This window comes from the organism of the source record quoted next, unplaced genomic scaffold (genome assembly GCF_019419815.1).
Source record: "Pyrus x bretschneideri cultivar Hongxiangsu unplaced genomic scaffold, Pyrus_bretschneideri_v1 Contig7, whole genome shotgun sequence".
In the NCBI taxonomy this organism is placed as follows: domain Eukaryota; kingdom Viridiplantae; phylum Streptophyta; class Magnoliopsida; order Rosales; family Rosaceae; genus Pyrus; species Pyrus x bretschneideri.
Genome location: NW_025999809.1, coordinates 6811114 through 6831658, shown reverse-complemented (window position 1 = coordinate 6831658; position 20545 = coordinate 6811114). Strand labels below are relative to the sequence as shown.

Sequence of the window (20545 nt, the reverse complement as noted above, 5' to 3'; positions counted from 1 at the left end):
ATAAAATCCAATGGTTGTTATGAAATGCAAATCTTGTTTGGTTTCGGAGAATGTGTCAATCAAAAAAATAAACCAACGGATGAGATTGAGATAAGATAATCAAATCCAATGGTTGTTATAAAATGAAATTTTATCTTGTCTGTTTTCATAGAAACAAACCCAATGGTTGTTATGAGATTGAGATAAGAGAGCCTACAACAGTGCATAAGTGATGAAATCTAACTTTGTCAGAATTTGAATTTTTTAGGTTAAAAATTGCATAGATTAAAATTTAAGATAACACTCCAAAAATCAAGTGAAGAATAGTTAAGACAAAAATAAATTTACTGCATAATCAAATTACTACAAAAATAAAATATATGCTCATATAGAGCCCAAAAGATATATAGCCCCTTATTGGGAGAGATTCTTTTTTAGAGCCCCAAAGAATCCTCAGAACTCTAAATTTAGCTATATCCACCACTTTTCTAGCCCCATATAGTGATGAATGAAGACACATGGCAATACTACAATAGTTGCTGCCATGTCAACTTATATGGTTGGGAATGGTTTGTAGTTGATTGTAATTAGTTAGAATTTGTTGGTTAGAATCTGTTAATAGATAAGGATGGTTGCTTAGTCATTAAGAAATAGCTAGCATATAAAAGCTTTGTGAACACATTTCATCATTCATTTCAATACAATCAGTGCATTCTTTCTCTACCTTACAAACTTTTTTCTCTCTTAGTTCTTCTTCTTCGAATTCCTTCTTTTATGTGTTCTTAGGCATTGATCTTCCTTGCTATGAATTGTTGGGTTACATCTGTTATCATGGTATCAAGAGTCGTCGATCCGCTGTGGTTCTGTGAATGTTTTTGGGCTCATAAATTTTGTATCGGAGTATGAGATTTTGATGAGTTTGTGTTGAAGTTCTATCTATCAAGAATCAAGATTTGAAGCTCTGAATTTGGGTATTTTTCATCTGGGCATTTTCCATCAACAACTATGTCGATCTCAGGTGACTTGTTTTGATTCGTAGTCATGATTTGTTTTTGCTATGTTTCTTGGGGCACGAAGCCATCTTTTTTACTGTTTTTGCTGAGGCACGAAGCCATCATTTTGTTGAATTTGTGGAGGCACGAAGCCATTATCTGTTATAATTGTTGAGGCACGAAGCCATTCTTGAAGGTTTTTCTGCAATTCTTGGTTGTTATTTGCAATCATTTATGTGCAATACTTTGATTTGTGAAAAATGACAGTTCCTGGTGTGAAAATTAAAGGAGTTTTGGGAATGTTGACAATCAAGCTATATGATAGAAATGTTTCTAAGTGGGCATTTCAAGTCTTGAAAGGGTATAAGTTGTTTGATCATTTTGATGGATCTGTTATGTGTCCTACAAAGTATGTCATTCATACAGATTGTGGGGTCACTATAGAAATCACATAAACTTTCTTGGAGTGGGAATATGTTGATATGACTTTATTAAGTCTACTTCTTGCCACTTTGTTTGATGAAGCAATTGAGCATGTTCTTGGTTGCAGAACTGCACATGAAACTTGGTCTAGTATACAAGATTGGTATGCATCAGTGTCTAAAGCTAGAGTAAATACTCTGAAAACTGAATTTCAAACTCTGCAAAAAGGAGGAGATTCAATAGATCAATTCTTGTTAAAGCTAAAGAATATCAAAGACCAACTACTCATTACTGGTGAAGTTGTTTCCGATAATGACTTTATCTTGGTTACCTTATCTGGTTTACCTAGAAAGTATTCTACTATCAAAATTGTGATTCTTACTAGAGATACACCTATCATATTGAGAGAGTTTCGTGAACAGTTGTTATGTGTTGAAAGAGAAGTTGAATCTGTCATGAATAGTTTGTCTCATAATCTCCCTGGATTATATATGCAAGGATCATTTCATCTCAGGGATCTACTAGCAATTCTTGGGGGAGGGGGGAGTTCGTTGTGCAATTGGTGGTATTTTAACTCAGATGCTAAATGGATCTTCATCCTTTGGAATACAATCTTCTGGTTCATCACTTGGCACTGCTTCAAATGGTTCTGTCATTTCCATCACTTTCTATGCCATTTCCATCACTTTCTATGCCATTTCCTTCTAATATGCCACTGATGTATCCTCAGTTTCTGGAACTCAATTTAATGTTTCACCACCTTCATTCTCAGGATATTTTGAGTTTCCAAATGCATATGGATTTGTGGGAAATATTGGTGCTCAAAGGCAGTTCTCAAATCAAAATAATGGTCCAATGCCTTTCAGGTCCAACAACAGCAATGGAAATGGTGGTTTCAGACCTTCGCAAAGTGGAAATAACACAAGTAATGGCAGAGGTCAATCTTCTAGTAACAGGAAGAATAATGGATATTGGAATTCTTGGTCTGGTAATACTGAAACAAGGTCAAACAAGTGGTCTAGTAATTGAATGCTAGATATATGGGAAAAATGATCATAGTGCATTAGACTATTATCGTAGGAACAATTTTGCTTATCATGGCAATATACTATCTGCATCTTTAACTGCAATGCAAGCTCAAGCTCAGCCAACTTTCTTGCCAATTGACTCTTGGATTGTTGATACGAGTGCATCACATCACATGACTGCAAATGTGAATGCTCTTCAGCAAGTTACTACTTATGAGGGTACTGATCAAATTACAATTGGCAATGGGGAAGGTTTGCCAATTCATCACATTGGATCTGCAAAATTACACACATTACCTCATTCTTTAATTTTGAGAAATGTGTTACATGTTCCTATTATTGCAGTCAGTTTGTTATCTGTTAAATAGCTATGTAAAGATAACTTTTATTGGTTCATATGTGATGAGCATAATTTCTTTGTGCATGACAGGGTAACTAAGGCTGTGATCCCCCAAGGAATGAGCAATGATGGAGAGTTGTTTAAGATTCCTACCAAACTGATTACAAGTGCTGCAGTGAAGTCAAAGATCAAGTCAACTGGGTTCATTGGTCAGGAAGTGAAGCATGTGATTTGGCATTAGAGATGTGGACATCCAAGCAATGAAGTCTTGTCTACAGTGTTAAAGCAATCTCAGATAGTTAGTATTGTTGATGATGCACAACATATGTGTTCATATTGTATTTCAAGAAAAATGACTAGATTACCTTTTCTAGATAAGAAAGACAAATGTTTATTTCTTTTTCAAAAGATTCATTTTGACCTTTGGGGTCCTTCACCTACTAAATTCATTGAAGGATTCAGATATTATGTCAGCTTTGTGGACGAATCCTCTAGATATGTTTGGATATTCCTATTGGTTACTAAATCAAAAGTGTTTGATATTTTCCTCAAGTTCTACAGTTTTGTGTGTACTCAATTTAATGTTGGTATTATTTGCATTCAAACAGATGAAGGAGAAGAATACATGAGTAAAAGATTTCAGAATTTTCTAGAACACAAAGACATAATTTATAAAGTTGCTTATCCTCATACCCCTTAGCAAAATGGAATTGCTAAGAGGAAACATAGGCATATTGTGGGGACAGCTATAACACTCATGATTGCTGCTGGTTTATCTCAAGATTTGTGGTTTCATATATGTGTTCATTTTGTATTTTTTTAATTAACAGAATGCCATGTAAGACTATTTTTTTAAATTAACCATGTAAGACTATGAATTTGCAATCCTCTTATCAGATGCTATTTGGTGTTGTTCTTCCATTGCAAGGATTGGAGGTGTTTGGTAGTGTAGTATATCCATATGTTAGACCTTATAATGACAACAAGTTACAACCAAGACTTGTGTTATGTATTTTTCTTGGATATGCAAATGGATATAAAGGTGTTATCTATTATCATCCTCAGACTAGAAAATTTATCATTTCTAGACATGTCATATACAATGAAGATTTGTTTCCTTGCAAATCAAGTTCTGGAATTTCAAAAGATCAGTTCTTAGAGAAATTGCAGAAGTCTCAGGGTATATCATACACTCATGAAGTTACAAATAACCACTAATCAGCAACATTTGTTCTCCCAATACATCCTAGAACTGCTTTTCAATGCCAGATACTGTGAATTTGTCCTCTATTAATGAAGTGCAGTTTTCGAATTCTGAGTCTATCACTCCAATGTTACAGAATTTGATTGTACTACATTATCTCAACAATTTGAAACAACTATCCCATCTCCAAATATAGCCTCTATGTTACCTATCCTTCACCCTGCACAATTGGAGGTGATTTCCTTTTGATACCTCTGAAATTGGTAATAACTCACATTGTGGTACTAATACTCATAGGATGCAAACCAGGTTAGAAAAGATTACTCTAGTTATATTGCATTTTGGCCAGAATTGTCTACTTTGAGATTGAATGATACGGATACTTGTTAAAATGCCTTTTCTTTAATGGCTAAGATTCATGATATTGTTGAGCCAACATCATTTTGAAGTGCTGCAACAAATAAAAACTGGCAGAATGCAATGCAAAAGGAGTATGATGCATTTAGAAGTCAAGGTACTTGGATTTTAGTACCTCTACATAGTCACAGAGCAGTTATTGAAAGTAAGTGGGTCTACAAACTAAAGAAGAACCCAGATGGCTCAATTTCAAGATACAAGGCACGATTGGTTGCTCAGGGGTATTCTCAAGAGCATGGTTTGGATTATTTTGAGACCTTCAGTGCTATGGTTAGGCATACCACTGTGAGACTAATCATTTCACTTGCAGCACAACACAAATGGGAATTGAGACATCTTGATATTAAAAATGCATTCTTGCATAGTGACTTAGAAGAAGAGGTTTACATGAAACAACCACAAGGGTTTATTGATTCTCAGCATCCAAATCATGTCTACAAATTGATAAAGTCTCTCTATGGTTTAAAACATGCACCTTGAGCATGGAATGCTAAGTTCACTGGCTATTTACCTACAATGGGGTTCATAGTTTCTCAATCTGATACCGGTCTATTTGTGAAATATGATCGAGTTGATGTTATTTCATTATTACTTTATGTTGATGATATAATCCTAACTGGTTCTAGTCCTGAGAAGGTTCAAACAATTATTCAAGAGTTAAGGGATGTGTTTGATCTCAAGGATATGGGCAAACTGTCATATTTCTTGGGACTGGAGGTTAAATACAAAGCAAATGGGGATATTTTTCATAGTCAGTCTAAATATGCTAAAGACTTGCTGCACAAGGCAAGTATGGACAGTTGCAAGTGTGTGAATACATCGTGTAGACCTCATACTCAGTTTCTTGATTCAGAAGGGATACCTTTATCTGATCCTACATTATGTAGGAGTTTGGTGGGAGTTTTGCAATACCTCACATTTACAAGACCTAATTTGGCATATGTTGTTAATGCTGCTTGTCAATATATGAACAATCCTACTGATGTGCACTCTGATATGGTCAAAATAATCCTAAGATATATGCAAGGTACTATCAACTACAGTCTCACTTATTCAACCTCAGCAGTACTACAATGGGTGTTGCCATGTCAGCTTATATAGTTGGAAATGGTTTTAGTTGGTTGTAATTAGTTAGAATTTGTTAGTGTATAATGAGGGTTGCTTAGTCATTAAGAAATAGCTAGCATATAAAAGCTTTGTAAACACATTTCATCATTCATTTCAATACAATCAGTGCGTTCTCTCTCTACCTTACAAACTTCTTTCTCTCTCTTAGTTCTTCTTCTTCGAATTCGTGCTTTTCTGTGTTCTTAAGCATTGATCTTCCTAGCTATGAATTGTTGGGTTACATCTGTTATCATATAGAGCCTCTCATTGGGGATGCTCTAACTTAATGGTAGAGCATAGCCTTGTCAGGGTTCAAGTCCCCTCCTTATACTCTCAGCTTTGTCGTTTGGCGATAATTTGGGGTGATAATGCATCTTGTTCTAGTTAAATCGTTTATATTATTGTCGCGTTCATACTTTAAACTTTTTGTAAACATTAGACTTAACATTATAGTTTGGTACTTCTTTACTCGTTAGTGAGAAGTTTTAAACTAACAAATTCGATGCCAAATTATTAACTGCAACTCCCAATATCGTTTATGTAAAAAATAAAAAATAAAAAATAAAAAATAAAGAAAAAGAAAAACAACCTATTGGAAGCATTTTTCAAATTGACACGTTCTATGGTTTTATTACGTGTTAATTCATGAGCCAGCTAAAGCTTGGAGCTTCGCTTTTATTGGCATCCAAACAAATCTTCAATCGGTTGGTTTCAACGGTCTATGACTTTCCCACGCAACGGAGGACCTGCTCGTAATTCCCCCAAACTTTTCATTTTCCTCTTCCATTTTTTCCAAAATGTTTTTTATTCCATAGTTGCATTTCTTCCCCTGTCACCTTTTGATCCTCCATCAAGCTCCATTTTCCAGGTACCACCGACATTCTCTATTTCTGTTTCCCTTTGCTTTTTTTGTTTATCTTTCTTTTTTTTCCCATTTCATTTTTCATGTGTTAATTAAACCCGAGAAATGCATAAAAGATGTAAAATTTATTTCTGTTTAGATTAACACTAATCTGGGATTAATTTGTTTTCTGAAATCGCAATGCACGTTGTGATGGATTGGATGATGCCCTTTTCGTGATCCTTTTTTTGTTGTTTGTTTTGTTTGAAATTCCTTAATTTTATAGAAAATTAATATGCTGGGTAATCCATATGCTTGAAGCATTAGAATTTGCAGAAAAGTTTGTTGCTTTGTTTTTGATTCACACAGAATTGGTGTTCTTGAACTCTATCTGGGTTTCTCACATGAATTAGGTTAGGTGAGTTTCGTTTCGTTTTATTTAAGGTATATCGTTGGTTGTTGATTTGTCATTATTAAGAACAGTTGGGATGGTTAGAGTTTAATGTTTGATTGTCTTCTGGTACTTCTTGTTAGTAGCTAGCTTCTGTCATGGTTGGTGATGCACAATTAGGTATGGTTTATTTGTTTATTTATTTTCGTACAATGCGGTATTCTGAACTACTCTGATTTTCGGGGAGGGGGATTTGAACTCGGGTGCGATAGTGCGGACACACTGCCTAACTCACATCTGTATGCATTGAGTTTATTTAATGTTTTTAATTTCATCTGGTATAGTTTCTAGCTTAACTGCAGTTCTGTGATTCAATTATTTTTATTTGAATTTTCCTAATTGCTTCATTTGTTTCTTTGCTTGGTGTGGTGATTGAAGATGGGATGCTTAGTTCTGATTTGGGTGGATAGGAGCAGCTATTACCTTGATCGACCGGTGATCTCCTCGAGTTTTTGTAACTGGAAGGTCATGAGATTGTAGAGCAATTGGTAGGCAGATGGCAGCAAGGGGAAATTCATCTGTACATGTGCAGAAGAACTTAGAGGGGTTTGTAAACATATTAACATCTGCAGCATGTGAATGGGTTTTGATCTTTCTTCTGCTTGTCGACGGACTGTTATCCTATCTGCTGACTAAATTTGCAGAATATTGCAATTTGCAAAAGCCTTGCATCTTTTGCTCCAGGTTTGAACATGTTATAGGCAGTGAAAAACCAAAACCTCAACTTTATCAGGATCTACTTTGCAGCAACCACATATCTGAGTTCTCGTCATGGTTGTCTTGTCAAATTCATGGTAAGCACGATGGCAATGGAATGTGTGAAGATTGCATCGTGTCATATGCCAAAAAGGGCAAGTCAAACCCCGAAAAGCACATGTTTTCGGCTGGCAAGTCGGATTCTGATATTGGAAGTTCCGGTTTTAGGAGGTCCATGCAGAACAGAAAGTTTGTTCATAGTTCTGTGGGTGTAAGGCCATGCTCTTGTTGCAGTAGGCCTTATAGACCTAGAGAAAATGCTCGAGGACTACAACGAAAATCATCTGCTTCCAAACCTAATATTCCTTTGCCACGCTTTTCAAGCCGTAGTCGTATACCTCGCAGGGATGGTTCAAAGAAGACCAGGGATAAAATTTCTGGATCAGTAACTACTCGTCGTCCTGGAAAACTTGGCTGGGATCCCTTGCCACATAGAGGACGCAAGTTGAGGATTAGTTCTGATACTGACTCCACTCTTCGTCCTGGAAAATTTGGCTGGGATCCCTTGCCACATGTAGGATACTCTGAGTTGAGGATTAATTCTGATACTGAATCCGCTCGTCGGGCTGGAAAACTTGGCTGGGATCCCTTGTCTCATGTAGGATACACTGAGTTGAAAATTAGTTCTGATACCGATTCTGAGATTCCATTTTCTGATGAAGACGGTGGTAGCAGCATAATCATTGGAAATCGGGAGCATAAGAAGGAAGCTTTAGTAGTTCAATATACTTCAGAAAAACCATTCAAAGCACCGCTAAATGGTTTGAATCCGGCAAAGCAGAGCAACGTTACCACCGACCACAAGCCTATACTTTCTGATCCAAGTGTGCAGCCAGATGGTAGCACGAGGTCTGATATAAAATTCTTAGGCTCGAATGTTGCTTCAAAGAATGGCTTGGGTGAGCTTAACTGGCAGCAAGCGAGTCAGAATTCCATCCCTTATGCATTCCCTGAGCTTATTTCACTGGATGATATCCCTCCATTTAATGTTGTTGAAACTAGTAAGCTCAACTTTCCGCTTTTCAGATTCCAGTTAATATGAGTTGTATGACTTTTTACTTATTACATTGATCTTTTTTGAAATTATTGAACAGGTTTTACTGGGACAAGCGACTTTGGAGATGCACCCATCAGTAAGGATGATGAACTTTTGAAGTTTTTAAGTGCAACAGATGGAGCACCTACTAAAACTGATCTTATCATCAATGACCAACCTCTTACGAAGCCAAATCATATTAATGTAAATGCTGTGTCTGAGTCAGCAGGCATTGGTGAGAAAGGAGATACATCCAATTCTATTAAAGAACAACCTACAGTGAAGGTACCTGTTAGAGTTGATGGGGAAGTGAAACCAGCGGACTCACAAAATTCTTCAGCTCGGGGGAGAAATTTATCATCAAATAATACTGTTTCAAGGGTACTTGGTGTTGGTGATGAAAATCCGGTAACTGAGGCTTCCAAATCGTCTGCTCAGAAGAGTAATTTATCATCCAATAGTACAATTTCAGGGGTACATGGTGTTGGTGATGAAAAGCCGATTAGTGTTGCTTCCAAATCTTCTGCTCAGGAGAGTAATTTATCATTGAATGGCACAATTTCAGCGGCACGTGGTGTTGGTGGCAAAAAGCCAGTACCTGATGCTTCAAAGTCTTCTGCTCGGAAGAGTAATTCATCATCAAATAATACAATTTCAGGGGTATGTGGTGGTGGTGATGAAAAACAGGTAACTGATGCTTCCAATTCTAATCCAAATCCGGGGCTTAAAACATCATGGTCAGTAGAATCTGGTCTTGAATCTCTGGATGAAGGATATGTCAGTGAAATTGAAGGTGAAAGTATTGTTGATCGGTTAAAACGACAGGTTGATTATTATAGAAAGTGCATAAAGGAGTTGTTCAGGGAATTAGACGAAGAAAGGAATGCCGCTGAAATTGCTGCAAATCAGGCAATGGCCATGATCACAAAGCTACAGGAAGAGAAAGCTGCAGTCCATATGGAGGCCCTTCAGTATTTAAGAATGATGGAAGAGCAGGCCGAGTTTGATGTAGATGCACTCGAAAAAGCCAACAATCTCCTGGTTGAAAAGGAGAAAGAAATACAGGACTTGGAAGCAGAGCTAGAATTTTCTAAGTTCAATATCGCAGATGAATCGACAATGGACAGTATGCCAATGCCGGTAAAAAGTTATGATTTGAAGGGTAAGATTGACACAGTGGAGAGTACTTTGGTACCTGAAGCTGTTGTTCCCAGAGTAAAAAGTGATGTCGAAGCTACTGGTAACTCAACAGTTACCGAGGTACCTAAAGCTAGCAATGAACGCCTTTTTTCTGAGACAACACTTTTGGAGTTTGAAGATGAAAAATTGTACATTTCAAATTGTTTGAAGAGCTTGGAGAGGAAGCTTTCCGAAATTTCCTGTAACGGGGCTTCCACCAACATGCCTAATGGTGGGCATTCTAGAAAGCATACAGATGATGAACCAAATCAAGTACAGACGCCTAAAAAATTTAGGCTTTTATTAAATGGTCAGATTGAAGAGGAAGTTGTGCAGACGCCAAACGATTTACATATATCTAACGGAAGCGCTGCTCCACAAGAGGGACTAATTCATTGCGATAGTTTAGACTGTGAAGACAAAAAAGATTCTGAATTGAATGTTCTGGAAAACGAAATGTCAGACCTTAATGACAGGTTGGAGGCGCTCGAGACTGATCATGATTTTCTTGAGCACATGCTTTACTCTCTTCAAAATGGACAGGAAGGGCTACAGTTTGTTCAAGAGATAGCTCAGGAGCTGCGAGAACTGCGAAAAATTGGCGCAGCTTTCAGAAATCAGTCTGTTCCCTAACTTCAAATGGAAAATTACACGGTACGTATGTTATCCAAGGACTAAAATGTGCTTTTGCTCTGTTCAAGTTTCCCTCCCTTTTTCAGCTGCTTAATGTGTTTTCCAACATTTGCTTTACCATTCATGCATTCCTTTTGTCAGGTACATTTGAAATTTGGAAGGCAGAAGTAATGATACATCAGCCGAGCATTTCGGTGCAAAAGTGAAGAAATCAATTGCATTCCTTCAGTCACCCACAGTCATGAAAAATCAAAATGATTTCATGTACAGGTACCAGCCAAAACTCTTGGAAGGAAAAACCAAAAAAAGGTCTATACTAGGACATGGCGTTATCATCTCGTAAGCGCACAATTTTCCATCGGCCTTCTTTTTCCTCTGTTAGGTCCGATTTTCCCCATTGTTTGTTTGGAGAACTGGCAGGAATTTTCAAGTTCAAATTTATTGATAAGGCTGTAAAATTAGCATTCTTGTGTAGCTGATATTTCTTGTTGTCAAGGTTAAGGCTCTATTTTTAGCCAAACCACTTCCATTGTAAATTCAAGCAGGTCTTTTCTAGTAAGTTTAGAGTAGTTTTCTCCAGTTTTCCCAAATTGTTCAAGTACCTGCATATTCCTCATTAAAAATTTCTTGCTATGGATGATAAAAGACGAGAGGAACTTTGTTGGAGCAAAATTTCTTATGGGAAGAAATACATTCTCAGATTTGTTGACCGCAATCCTCGCGTTCGCTGAATCCTTCGTTAGAGGCGTCCCCGAATTCCTTCCCCGTAGCTTGTCTGGGTGGTGTACCTGCAAGAGATACTCCGACGCTCAAGTCAGTTGATCGATTTTCTATTCTCTGGTTTTTCTCAGGTTCTGATGGTGTACCTTGTTCTTTGGCCCTTCTCCATATTTATAGGATTGCATGCTTAGAGAACAAGTACCACGACCTCTCTTCCTCTCGCACTTCCTTAGTGGTCGATCGTAATATGACTACATGCTTTGGGAACAAGTACCACGTCATGTCTTCCTTTCCCACTTCCTCAATGGTCCTCCGTAGTGTAGGCAGTTACTTCCTTTCCCACTTCCTCAATGGTCCTCCGTAGTGGAGGCAGTTATCTAGACACGTGTATCTATATATTCCTTATGTGCTTTCCTCACAATTTATCTTGCACAACACCACCTTTGGGTGATTGATATTGGCCCATGAATCGAAACCGGATTTTATCCTCCCACAATGCCCCCCTTTTGCTTTTTTTTTATGCATGTAAAATAGGGAAAAACTGAGTTTTTCGATCGCATGAGGCCTGGAAACTATACTCTTTAAGCCAAGCTGAAACTTTAAGCACTTCTTGCTAAGGCCAAATTTGTGAAAGTTTCTTTTTCTAAGGATAAATTTACTGAAGGTAAATCCACCAAAGCCCTTGTTTTGTTCGCCTAACTTACGGATGCTCTACTAGCTTTCTTCGCCCTGTCTTATCTTCGCATAATTTACGAGTGTCAATAGACATCTCTGCAAAATTTACGAACATGGACTGATGCACAATTTATTGACACCTAAACCATAATATATGAAAGTCGACTATCGCGTAACTTGTGAAAGCCAACAGACTCCTTTGCATACTTTTACGAAAATCAACTAACATCTTCGCATAATTTATGAATGAGGACTTCACCTTCCCACGAAAGCGGACTAACACCTTGTATGATTTGCGAACGAGGATTTACGAACGAGGTTTGACACATGATTTATGAACGAGAACTAACACCTTTGTATGATGTACGAACGAGGATTTATGAATGAGGGCTGATACATGATTTAGGAGCGAGAACTAACACCTTCGTATGATTACAAACGAGAATTGACACCTTCATATGATTTACGAATGAGGATTTTCGAATGAGGATTGGCAATGACACTTTCGTATAATTTACAAACGAGGATTTATGAACAAGGACCGACAAAAGTTGACTGACACTTATACGTATTTATTTTACAGATCTCTATCCCATTTTGTCTGCACACCTAGTTTGTTTCCTTCTTCGTTCTCGTTCAAACTAGATGTTCTGCTTTTCTTAGGATATAAAAATATTATAAACCTCTATCCTTTACACATATGACCCATAATATTATTTCCTCCTCACACGTATGATCCACCATACTAGGCTGTACAGCTAGTCTGCACGTCTAGGCCGAAAGTCTAACCTCACACATATGATCCACCATACTAGGCTGTACACCTAGTCTGCACGTGTAGGCCAAAAGTCTAATATATATATATATACCAAATCGGGGAGAAGCTGTATATGATTATGAAATAGACAATCACCATCACAATTATCATCAGAGATGTTAGATGGAAAAAGAAGAAGATGAGGTTCATAAACTTCTGGGCTCAATATGTCATGATACAAGTTATGATAAACAAATAAGAAGAATTGGACAAATGATTAATCGGTATTTACCTTGAATTTGAGATACTCAATAAATTGATTGGGAGATAAACATAAATGCCAATTAAAATCAGTGGTGATGAAAATATTTTTCATAATGAAAATAATGAATTTAAATTAATGATGCAAGGATATAATTTGAAAATAAATTTTATTTCAAATTGGAAACCAACTTACAATTTCATCTACTGACGATTGATTAGAAAACAGATGGTGCTCACAGGCATCCTTGATTGAAAATTATAATACAAATGTTTGATATTTGGTGTTGGGATGGAGCTAAATCACTTATATTTCAAGAGAAGTTCTAGCTTTTGGCGACTAAAGTCCCTTTGCTCGGAAAATGAGCTATTCTTTTATACTGTTGAGAGGAATGATTGAGGTTGAGATAATTGAGCCGGGATTCCCGCTTGCATGTGCTGCTAGCTATTAAAGCTGGCGAATGATGAAAACTTTCACTGTGTATTCACGCGTCTATCTTCGAAATGATGAATGAATAGTAAAAAGTGATTTTCATGAATAGTGACTTGTCTGCTGCTACTGCTGATGAATAGTTCCTTGTCGGAATGATTGCTGCTACTGTTGATCACATGGCTGAGACTGTGCAATTTATATGGGTAAAACCCTTGAAATGATTACAAATTATTATATTTTGAAAAATTCAAAATTCAAATGGATCCTGAGAATCTTGATAATCGGACCACTTGATGGGTTGAGACGAAGTGTCTGATGAGTCTGAGTTTGCTTCTTCTTCTTCTTTGAGTAGCAAAGCTGCTTCTACCATAAGCTTATCTGCCAAATCTTGAAGTTGCGAGGATTTCTCTATTTTCTTCGAACTTGTAGACTTGGATGATTTGGATGACTTAGTTTTGCCCTTAAGGGAGGATGAAGGACTAATGTCTGATAAGGATTGGATGTTTTCTGGGATTTCTGGCAATGCCTTCTGAGCTAGTGGAGGCACCATTGGGACAGGAACAATGGGGAATTCCGATGAGACTAAACTGATAATTTTTTTATAGTCGAATTTGTCCCACCATTTGACCAACTGGGACCTGTAGATTTGGCCTGTTTTGGCTTCGTAGTTCCATCTGAAGATCCAGAGGACCTTGTATTTGGCCATGAACAATGATAGAAGGGTAATTGCCATCGAACCGACTTTTGTCAAATCTTTGCTGGAAACCAGATGATAAAACCTGCATGAGTTCTTCAGGTAGTAGGCTGGCTGTTGGGCCATGGACTGACCACCAATTGGAAAACCATGCTTGAAAGACTAGCCTGAAATTTCTGTCAAAGGTTACAAACCATGAATGGCTGAAATTAGCTGTTTGATGAAGAAATATATTAGTCCAGGCTTGAATGTAATCAAAATAATTATAATGGTTGTTTAGGATGAGAGCATGTTGGGTATGGATTTTTTTGGTTTGATGGAGGGGGATTCCCCAATCTTGTTCGGTAAGAAATCTACCAATATGAAGAGAATGGTAGAGTATTTTGCGTTCATGGGTGGTATTGTAAATGGGCTTAATAGCAATACTTTCAGTCTCAGAGAGAATGGCCTGATAATATTTAAAGGTTTTGAAATGTTCAGCTGGGAGATGATGGGAATTTGGAGGGAAAATAGTTTTGGCTATTTTTTCTGGGGGTTGTTTTTTGTCAATGTGATGGGGGATGCAAAATAGGTATTCCATTAGGTTTTTCTTGACATATAGGGATGTTTTAGCAGAGCTAGGTGGTTTGGATGATGATGGGGTTGGCATGGATGAATATGGATCATATGAACTGGTTAAAGCCGTTTGGTAATTTGGTCGGAAATTCCCTATAATGGATCCTAATGGAGTGAATTTGTTGGTGATGGTTAAGGCCGATGAGGAATTGGGAATAAATTCGTGTTTTACTGGTGGTAGAGGTGGAAGAGTGGCTAGAAGCCTTCTCTGGCTACTGCTGTTTCCTGCTATTTTTCCCCTGCAGAAATTCTCTTGTTAAGAAATCAGGAATGCAATTGTGGCTGCCTTTAATGTATTCAACATCAAAATAAAAAAATGCTTAGTATGGCTTGCCACCGTGCAAAAATCTGTTTGGATGCAATATTTTGAACATCTTTTTGTCAAACATGTTTTTCAGATTTGCAATCAACACGGACTAGAAATTTTTGATTTAATAAATCGTCTTGGAATTTGCTAATGAATAATACAATAGATAATATCGCTTTCTTAATAGTATTATAATTACTTTGTGCACAATTTCGTAATCCTGAATGGAAAGAAACAATTTGTTCAAGAGACATGGAAGAAGTTTGCTGCTTGAGGATACCTCTATAACCGATATCAGATGCATCGGTTTCAACTACCTTAAAAGAGTTGGGAGTTGGAATGCCAAGACAAGACAAAGTCTTAACATGAGTTTTAATATGTTTAACAACGGAAGTATGAATGGTAGATCATGTTGGAGGATTATCTTTGGGACGATCAAACAATGATTTACACTACTGACGAAGATGAGGATAAAATTCAGATACATAGTTCAAAGAACCTAAAAAACGTTGTAATTGAGTTTTATCAATAATCTGATATGGAAATTTATCAGCAAATTGAATGACTCTATCAATAGGCTGAATTGTAGATTTATGGATATTATATCCTCAAAACCTAATGTTAGTCTGAAACAGTTTAATCTTGGATGCAAATACAACTAATCCATTGGACTTAATTATTATTGCAAACATGTGCAAATGTTTCCAATGTTCGTCTGTTGATTTTGAATAAATAAGCACATCATCAATATAAACAATCGAAAAATGACTATATTGATTAAAAATTTCATTCATAATATTTTGAAATTCACTTGGGGCATTCTTAACGTCGAAAGGCATTACATTCCATTCATAATGTTCGAAAGGAGTTACAAAAGCTGTTTTGTATTTATCAGATTCATGGATTTGAATTTGCCAAAAACCTGATTTCATATCAAATTTTGAAAATATAACTGCTTGAGAAAGTCTCTTTAGTAAATCTCTTTTGTTGGGGGATTGGATATCGAATCCATTCCAAAACTTCTTTCAAAGGTTTATAGTTAATAACTAATCGGGGGCACCTCTTTCTAACTCTGCGTTCTTTTGAACATAAAATGAAGGGCATGACCATGGTGACTTACTTTTACGGATAATTCCTTTATTAAGAAGCTCTTGTATCTCTGTTTTGCAGAATTCCAAAACTTCTTGACTCATTTGAATTGGTCTGGCTTTGGTTGGGATTTTGGATTCATTAAACTCCTTGATATAAGGAAGCTTAACGATGTGTTGTTTCCTATGCCAAAAGGCGTTGGGAATATCTGAACAGATGTCATTAACAAGTTTCATTTGAAAAGTATTAATGGCTTCTAACAAAGACTTATTTTTTAGTTGTTCTTCAATTCTTTTGTGATTAATTTCTTCCTTTAAGAAATTAATTTGTTGTGTTTTATGAGTGATTAAATTGAGGGATCGCGAAATGTTGTTTTTCTGTAAGTGTTTTAATTTTTTGAGATCTGTCTCCTTACAAAACTCAAATGTGACTTTCTGTCCTAAGAAGTGGGTGGTAATCCTATTGTGATGAACCTTAAAAGGATATATGAGTGCCATAAAAGGGAGACCTAATATGACTGGGTCAGAAATATTTTTGATTAAAACAAATGAGGTTAAATATCATTTTGACAAACATACACTTTTGGGATTTCAAAATTTAATTGCATTGGTGATTGGTTTGCAACACTAAGTATTTCATTGGACTTATGATAATATTTAGTAGGTATTAACCCTTCTTGAATACAATTGAAGTCTGCGCCCGAATCTATCAAAGCAATGGTTTCAATACGAAAATCATCAATTATTATTTTGATTTTAGAATACCATTTTTGGATTCTTATCTTGTCTAAAAGACCTAAGATTAAATCTTTTGAAGATGATTTGCTCGAATGAGCATCAGAATGATGATCTGAAGAAGAACTGCTTTATCCTTCATCATGGTTGTCAACAAGGGTTTGAGTGAGGACTCTATTGAGATGTGTACGAATTTCTAGGTTTTTTGACTTTAAAAACCTAATTTCGTCTTTGATTTAATTAACTTCTCGTTGGAGATCTTTGATTGTGATTTCTTTCTTAGTCTTATTAAACCTTTCCAAGGTTGTGCTAAGAGAGATTTTTGGTGTTGGTTGAGGTTGGCTAGTGCCGGATTCATCAGAAAAAAACTAACTTCTTAAGTTTCTTAAGATAAAAAGATTTTAGTTCAGGGTCATTGACTTTACTTATTAGTTCTATAAGAAGACCTTCTTGTTCTTCTTGCTTATTAAGCATTGAGATTTTGTTACACCAAGCATCGATACATCCTAGCTTGATGTCGGGGGATGAAAGGTTGGTTGATGAACTATTATCAGAAGAGGATAATTCCAAATCATCTTCCGATTGACTATGGTCCGTGTCCTTGAGCTCTAAGACTCTGATTAACTGAAGCTTCTCTTTCTCAGAGATCTTCAACTGACTGATTGTTTTCTTAACACGACAATCATTGGCGTAATGGCCATACTTGCCACACTTGTAGCAATTTCCTTTTTGTTTTGGGTTCTTGGAGTGGATTTTTCCACAGGGTTTCCTTTTCCACTTGCTGGTTTTAGGTTTTTCATAAAACTTATTAGCTTCGAAATGTTTATTTTTGCATATGTATTTATTATATTTGGGATAAGATCTACCTGAGTACTTGTTGGAGTACTTATGACAAACCTGGAATTTTTTTCTTTTTGTTGGAGGGAGCAATAAGAGGTAGTCCGTATTATTCACACATTTTTAATCCTTCCTTCTGGATAATATTAATTATATTTCCATAAGTAAGGGTATTATACGGTATGACACCTCTTCGTTAACTAAGACACGTCTAATTTTGTGTGTAAAAAGATTTGGTAATCCGTTTATACATTTTTCTTTCCAAAAGGGTTGATTACTATCTTCTCTGAGCATGACTCTAGACATGAACACATCTTTATACCATCTCTAATCGCTTAGAGTTGGACATCTCAGATTGCTGAGTTGATCATGGATTCTGGAAGTAACATTACTAGGTGTTCCTATGAAATGTTTTATTATTGTGAAGAGTAATGTATTGACTGCATCTGGGACTCTTTGTCCAATTTGCTCGTCAAAGATTGGTATTCCTTCTTCATCTTTGTTAACAGCGTTTTTTTATTTCATTTCTGGATTGTTTAGTGATATGTTTCTCCCATCAGGAATGGAGCATTCCTGCAAATCCAGTGACCAAAAGGTCGACAACTTGTGTTTGGCTGAGATTATGATAGGTAATATAGCTATTAGCAACCATGAAGATATGTTGAAGTTTGTTTAGAAGTTCTTGTTCTGACAAACCATCTATGTTCCATTCATAGAGTTTATCAGAAGAGACTGATAATTGATTTTGGATATTTCTTTCTTCAAACTGGATATCTGAAGGTGTTGGCTTGAGATACCAATTTTTGGTGAGGGATGTAGAGTTGACTCTTTTATTGGTAATCCTTTTGAGTTCAAGGTTTTGAAAAGCTTGTTCAACTTTTCGTATGGAATCTGAATCATCTTCTGACTCAGAGGAGGTTGGAGAGATTCCTGATGAAGAATCATTGGGATGTTGTAAGACATGAATTGTCTTTTCTTGTTTTAATTCTGATAACATTTCGTCAATTTTTTGACTTGTGGAAATTGTTTTTAAAGTTATTGCCTTTGAAGAAGATTCTGGGAAGTTAACCAGGGGCTTTTCCCTAATTAATGACTTTGGTTGAGAAAGTTTATCTATTTTTGTTTCAATTTTATCTAACTGTTTTCCAATGGTGTGGAGACTCTGGGTAGTAAAATTGTTTTGTTCAATGACTGGTTTTACTCCTGCATCTTCCTTGGGAAGTTTAAAAGGAGCTGCTAGGATTTGCGTATTAGCAGTAGTGATTAAAATCTTTTCTTATGGAGGATGACTAGAGGAGACTATTGTCTTATCTTCCTTAAGTCAATTTTCTTTAGTTATTACTTCTAATTTCTTTTCAGACTCGTAATAATTTTCAATAGAATCGAAGAAAAATACTTCAAGCTTGTGTGTTTGCATAAATTCTTTCCATTTTTTATGAATTTCTAATTTTTCTTCTATTGTATATTTATTTCTAAAAATATTCCTTCTTGGAATATTTTCTTCAGCTTCAATATTAACATTGAGCTTTTTCCTATCAGGTTTAAAAGGTTTGTTCAAAACTAAAAGTTGATGATGAATCTGACAAGCGTCAAAATTAGATTCTGTTGGAGAAGATTGTTCTCCTTGATCTTGGGTTTGGGGTTGGTAAACTGGATGTGTGACCTAAGAGGTTGTTTCTACTGATTTTAATTTGATATTAATTAAATCATTAATTAATTCTTGTTGGGTTACTGATGAACTGGAGGCTACAGCTTTTAATTTCCTATTGGCTATTGAATTGATTAACTCTTGATCTTGACCCATCCTATCGGTTGGTATGGATCCAGAAAAAGAATTTCTGCTATGAGCAAATGATCTTTGTGACTGGGGAAACTCACAAGATTTTCTGGCTGGATGATCAAAATTAATGTTAACAGTTCCATCAAAGTATTGTTCTATGTTGTCTAAATTAACTAGGCTATTTTGGATAGCTACTGGTTTACTTTCATTAATCAAACACCAATCTAAAGGTAGACTGATATGGAACTTTAATGTTTGCATTTTCTTGGTTAGTTTGGATTAAAAGTGTATGGTCTCTAGGACTCTTGGTTAAAGCTTGAAAATTCATATTTATGCCAGTGACTTTGTAGGATACTCTGTAAATTAAGGCCAAAGGTTGTGTGCCTTCAAGGACTTGATACCTTGAAGTTTTGATGTTGAGAGTAAGTGCTTTTAGCATGTGGGCGTCTGAAAGGCTTATGGTGAGATCTGGAAAACAATCAAGATGGATAGGTCCATTATAGAGACTTGACTCGATCATTCCAAGTATGCTATCACTGAAGTTAGTGAATCTAGCATCTCGGAGACACAACAAAATAGAGGTGTTAAGGCTTCTATGTGTTAAAGGTTTTACGACTATCTGAACTAAGCCAATGTGGATATAGTTATGACCATCTTTCCTATGAGATTTAATTTGTTCTGGAGAAAACAACTGACAAGTTTCATGTTCTTTGCTAAGAGCATATGCTTTTTCAACCGTTTTAACATGATGTTCACTTCTAAATAAGGCTACTGACCATTTCTTATTGTAAATGTTTTTACTTGAAACCTTGGGGATGTTCTAATCTCCAAAGTCTATACTATCATCAGTTTGAAAATCAAGTTTTTGTTCTTCATTAACAATATTAGGTATTCCACCTAAACTGGATCTAGAGCTAGTGCAGGCCATTGAATTAGATCTGAATAATCTACTCATAGAATTCACAAATCAAGCAAACAAAATACAGAAAACTTATTCGCTAAACCATTTCCTCGCTCATGCACTCCGCTCATACCTCTACCTGGGACTTATTGTTTGGACCACGTCTTACTGTTTGGTTGGAGAGTTTAAACAAACAATTATAAGGACGATAAATTTAGTAAATTGAAAGACTGATTATGAATTTAACTTGCAGATTATAAAGATGCTAATGAATTTAACTTGCAGTTTATATATATATATATATATATATATATATATAGTGGCTCCAAAGCTTAGTTTGCCCACTTGTACATAGT

At 36.2% G+C, this 20545-nt stretch overlaps 2 protein-coding genes across 3 annotated transcripts; both read left to right on the top strand.

Moving 5' to 3' along the window:
- The first annotated feature begins 4899 nt into the window (after nucleotides 1-4899).
- On the top strand, nucleotides 4900-5484 carry LOC108867947 (uncharacterized mitochondrial protein AtMg00810-like). Its single transcript, XM_048574198.1, has one exon. The coding sequence runs from the start codon at nucleotides 4900-4902 to the stop codon at nucleotides 5482-5484; it is 585 nt and encodes a 194-aa protein (XP_048430155.1).
- A 275-nt stretch (nucleotides 5485-5759) lies between these two features.
- Nucleotides 5760-10965, top strand: LOC103966308 (myosin-binding protein 1-like). Of its 2 annotated transcripts, none has more exons than XM_048573663.1 (4): nucleotides 5760-6358; nucleotides 7161-8539; nucleotides 8633-10407; nucleotides 10528-10965. In XM_048573663.1, exons 2-3 carry the CDS (start codon nucleotides 7279-7281, stop codon nucleotides 10384-10386), a joined length of 3015 nt encoding a protein of 1004 aa, XP_048429620.1. In that variant the 5' UTR covers nucleotides 5760-6358; nucleotides 7161-7278; the 3' UTR covers nucleotides 10387-10407; nucleotides 10528-10965. The 2 variants fall into 2 exon arrangements, with proteins under 2 accessions (XP_048429620.1, XP_048429621.1); XM_048573664.1 differs by lacking the exon at nucleotides 5760-6358 and adding an exon at nucleotides 6381-7021.
- The last annotated feature ends 9580 nt before the right edge of the window (nucleotides 10966-20545 follow it).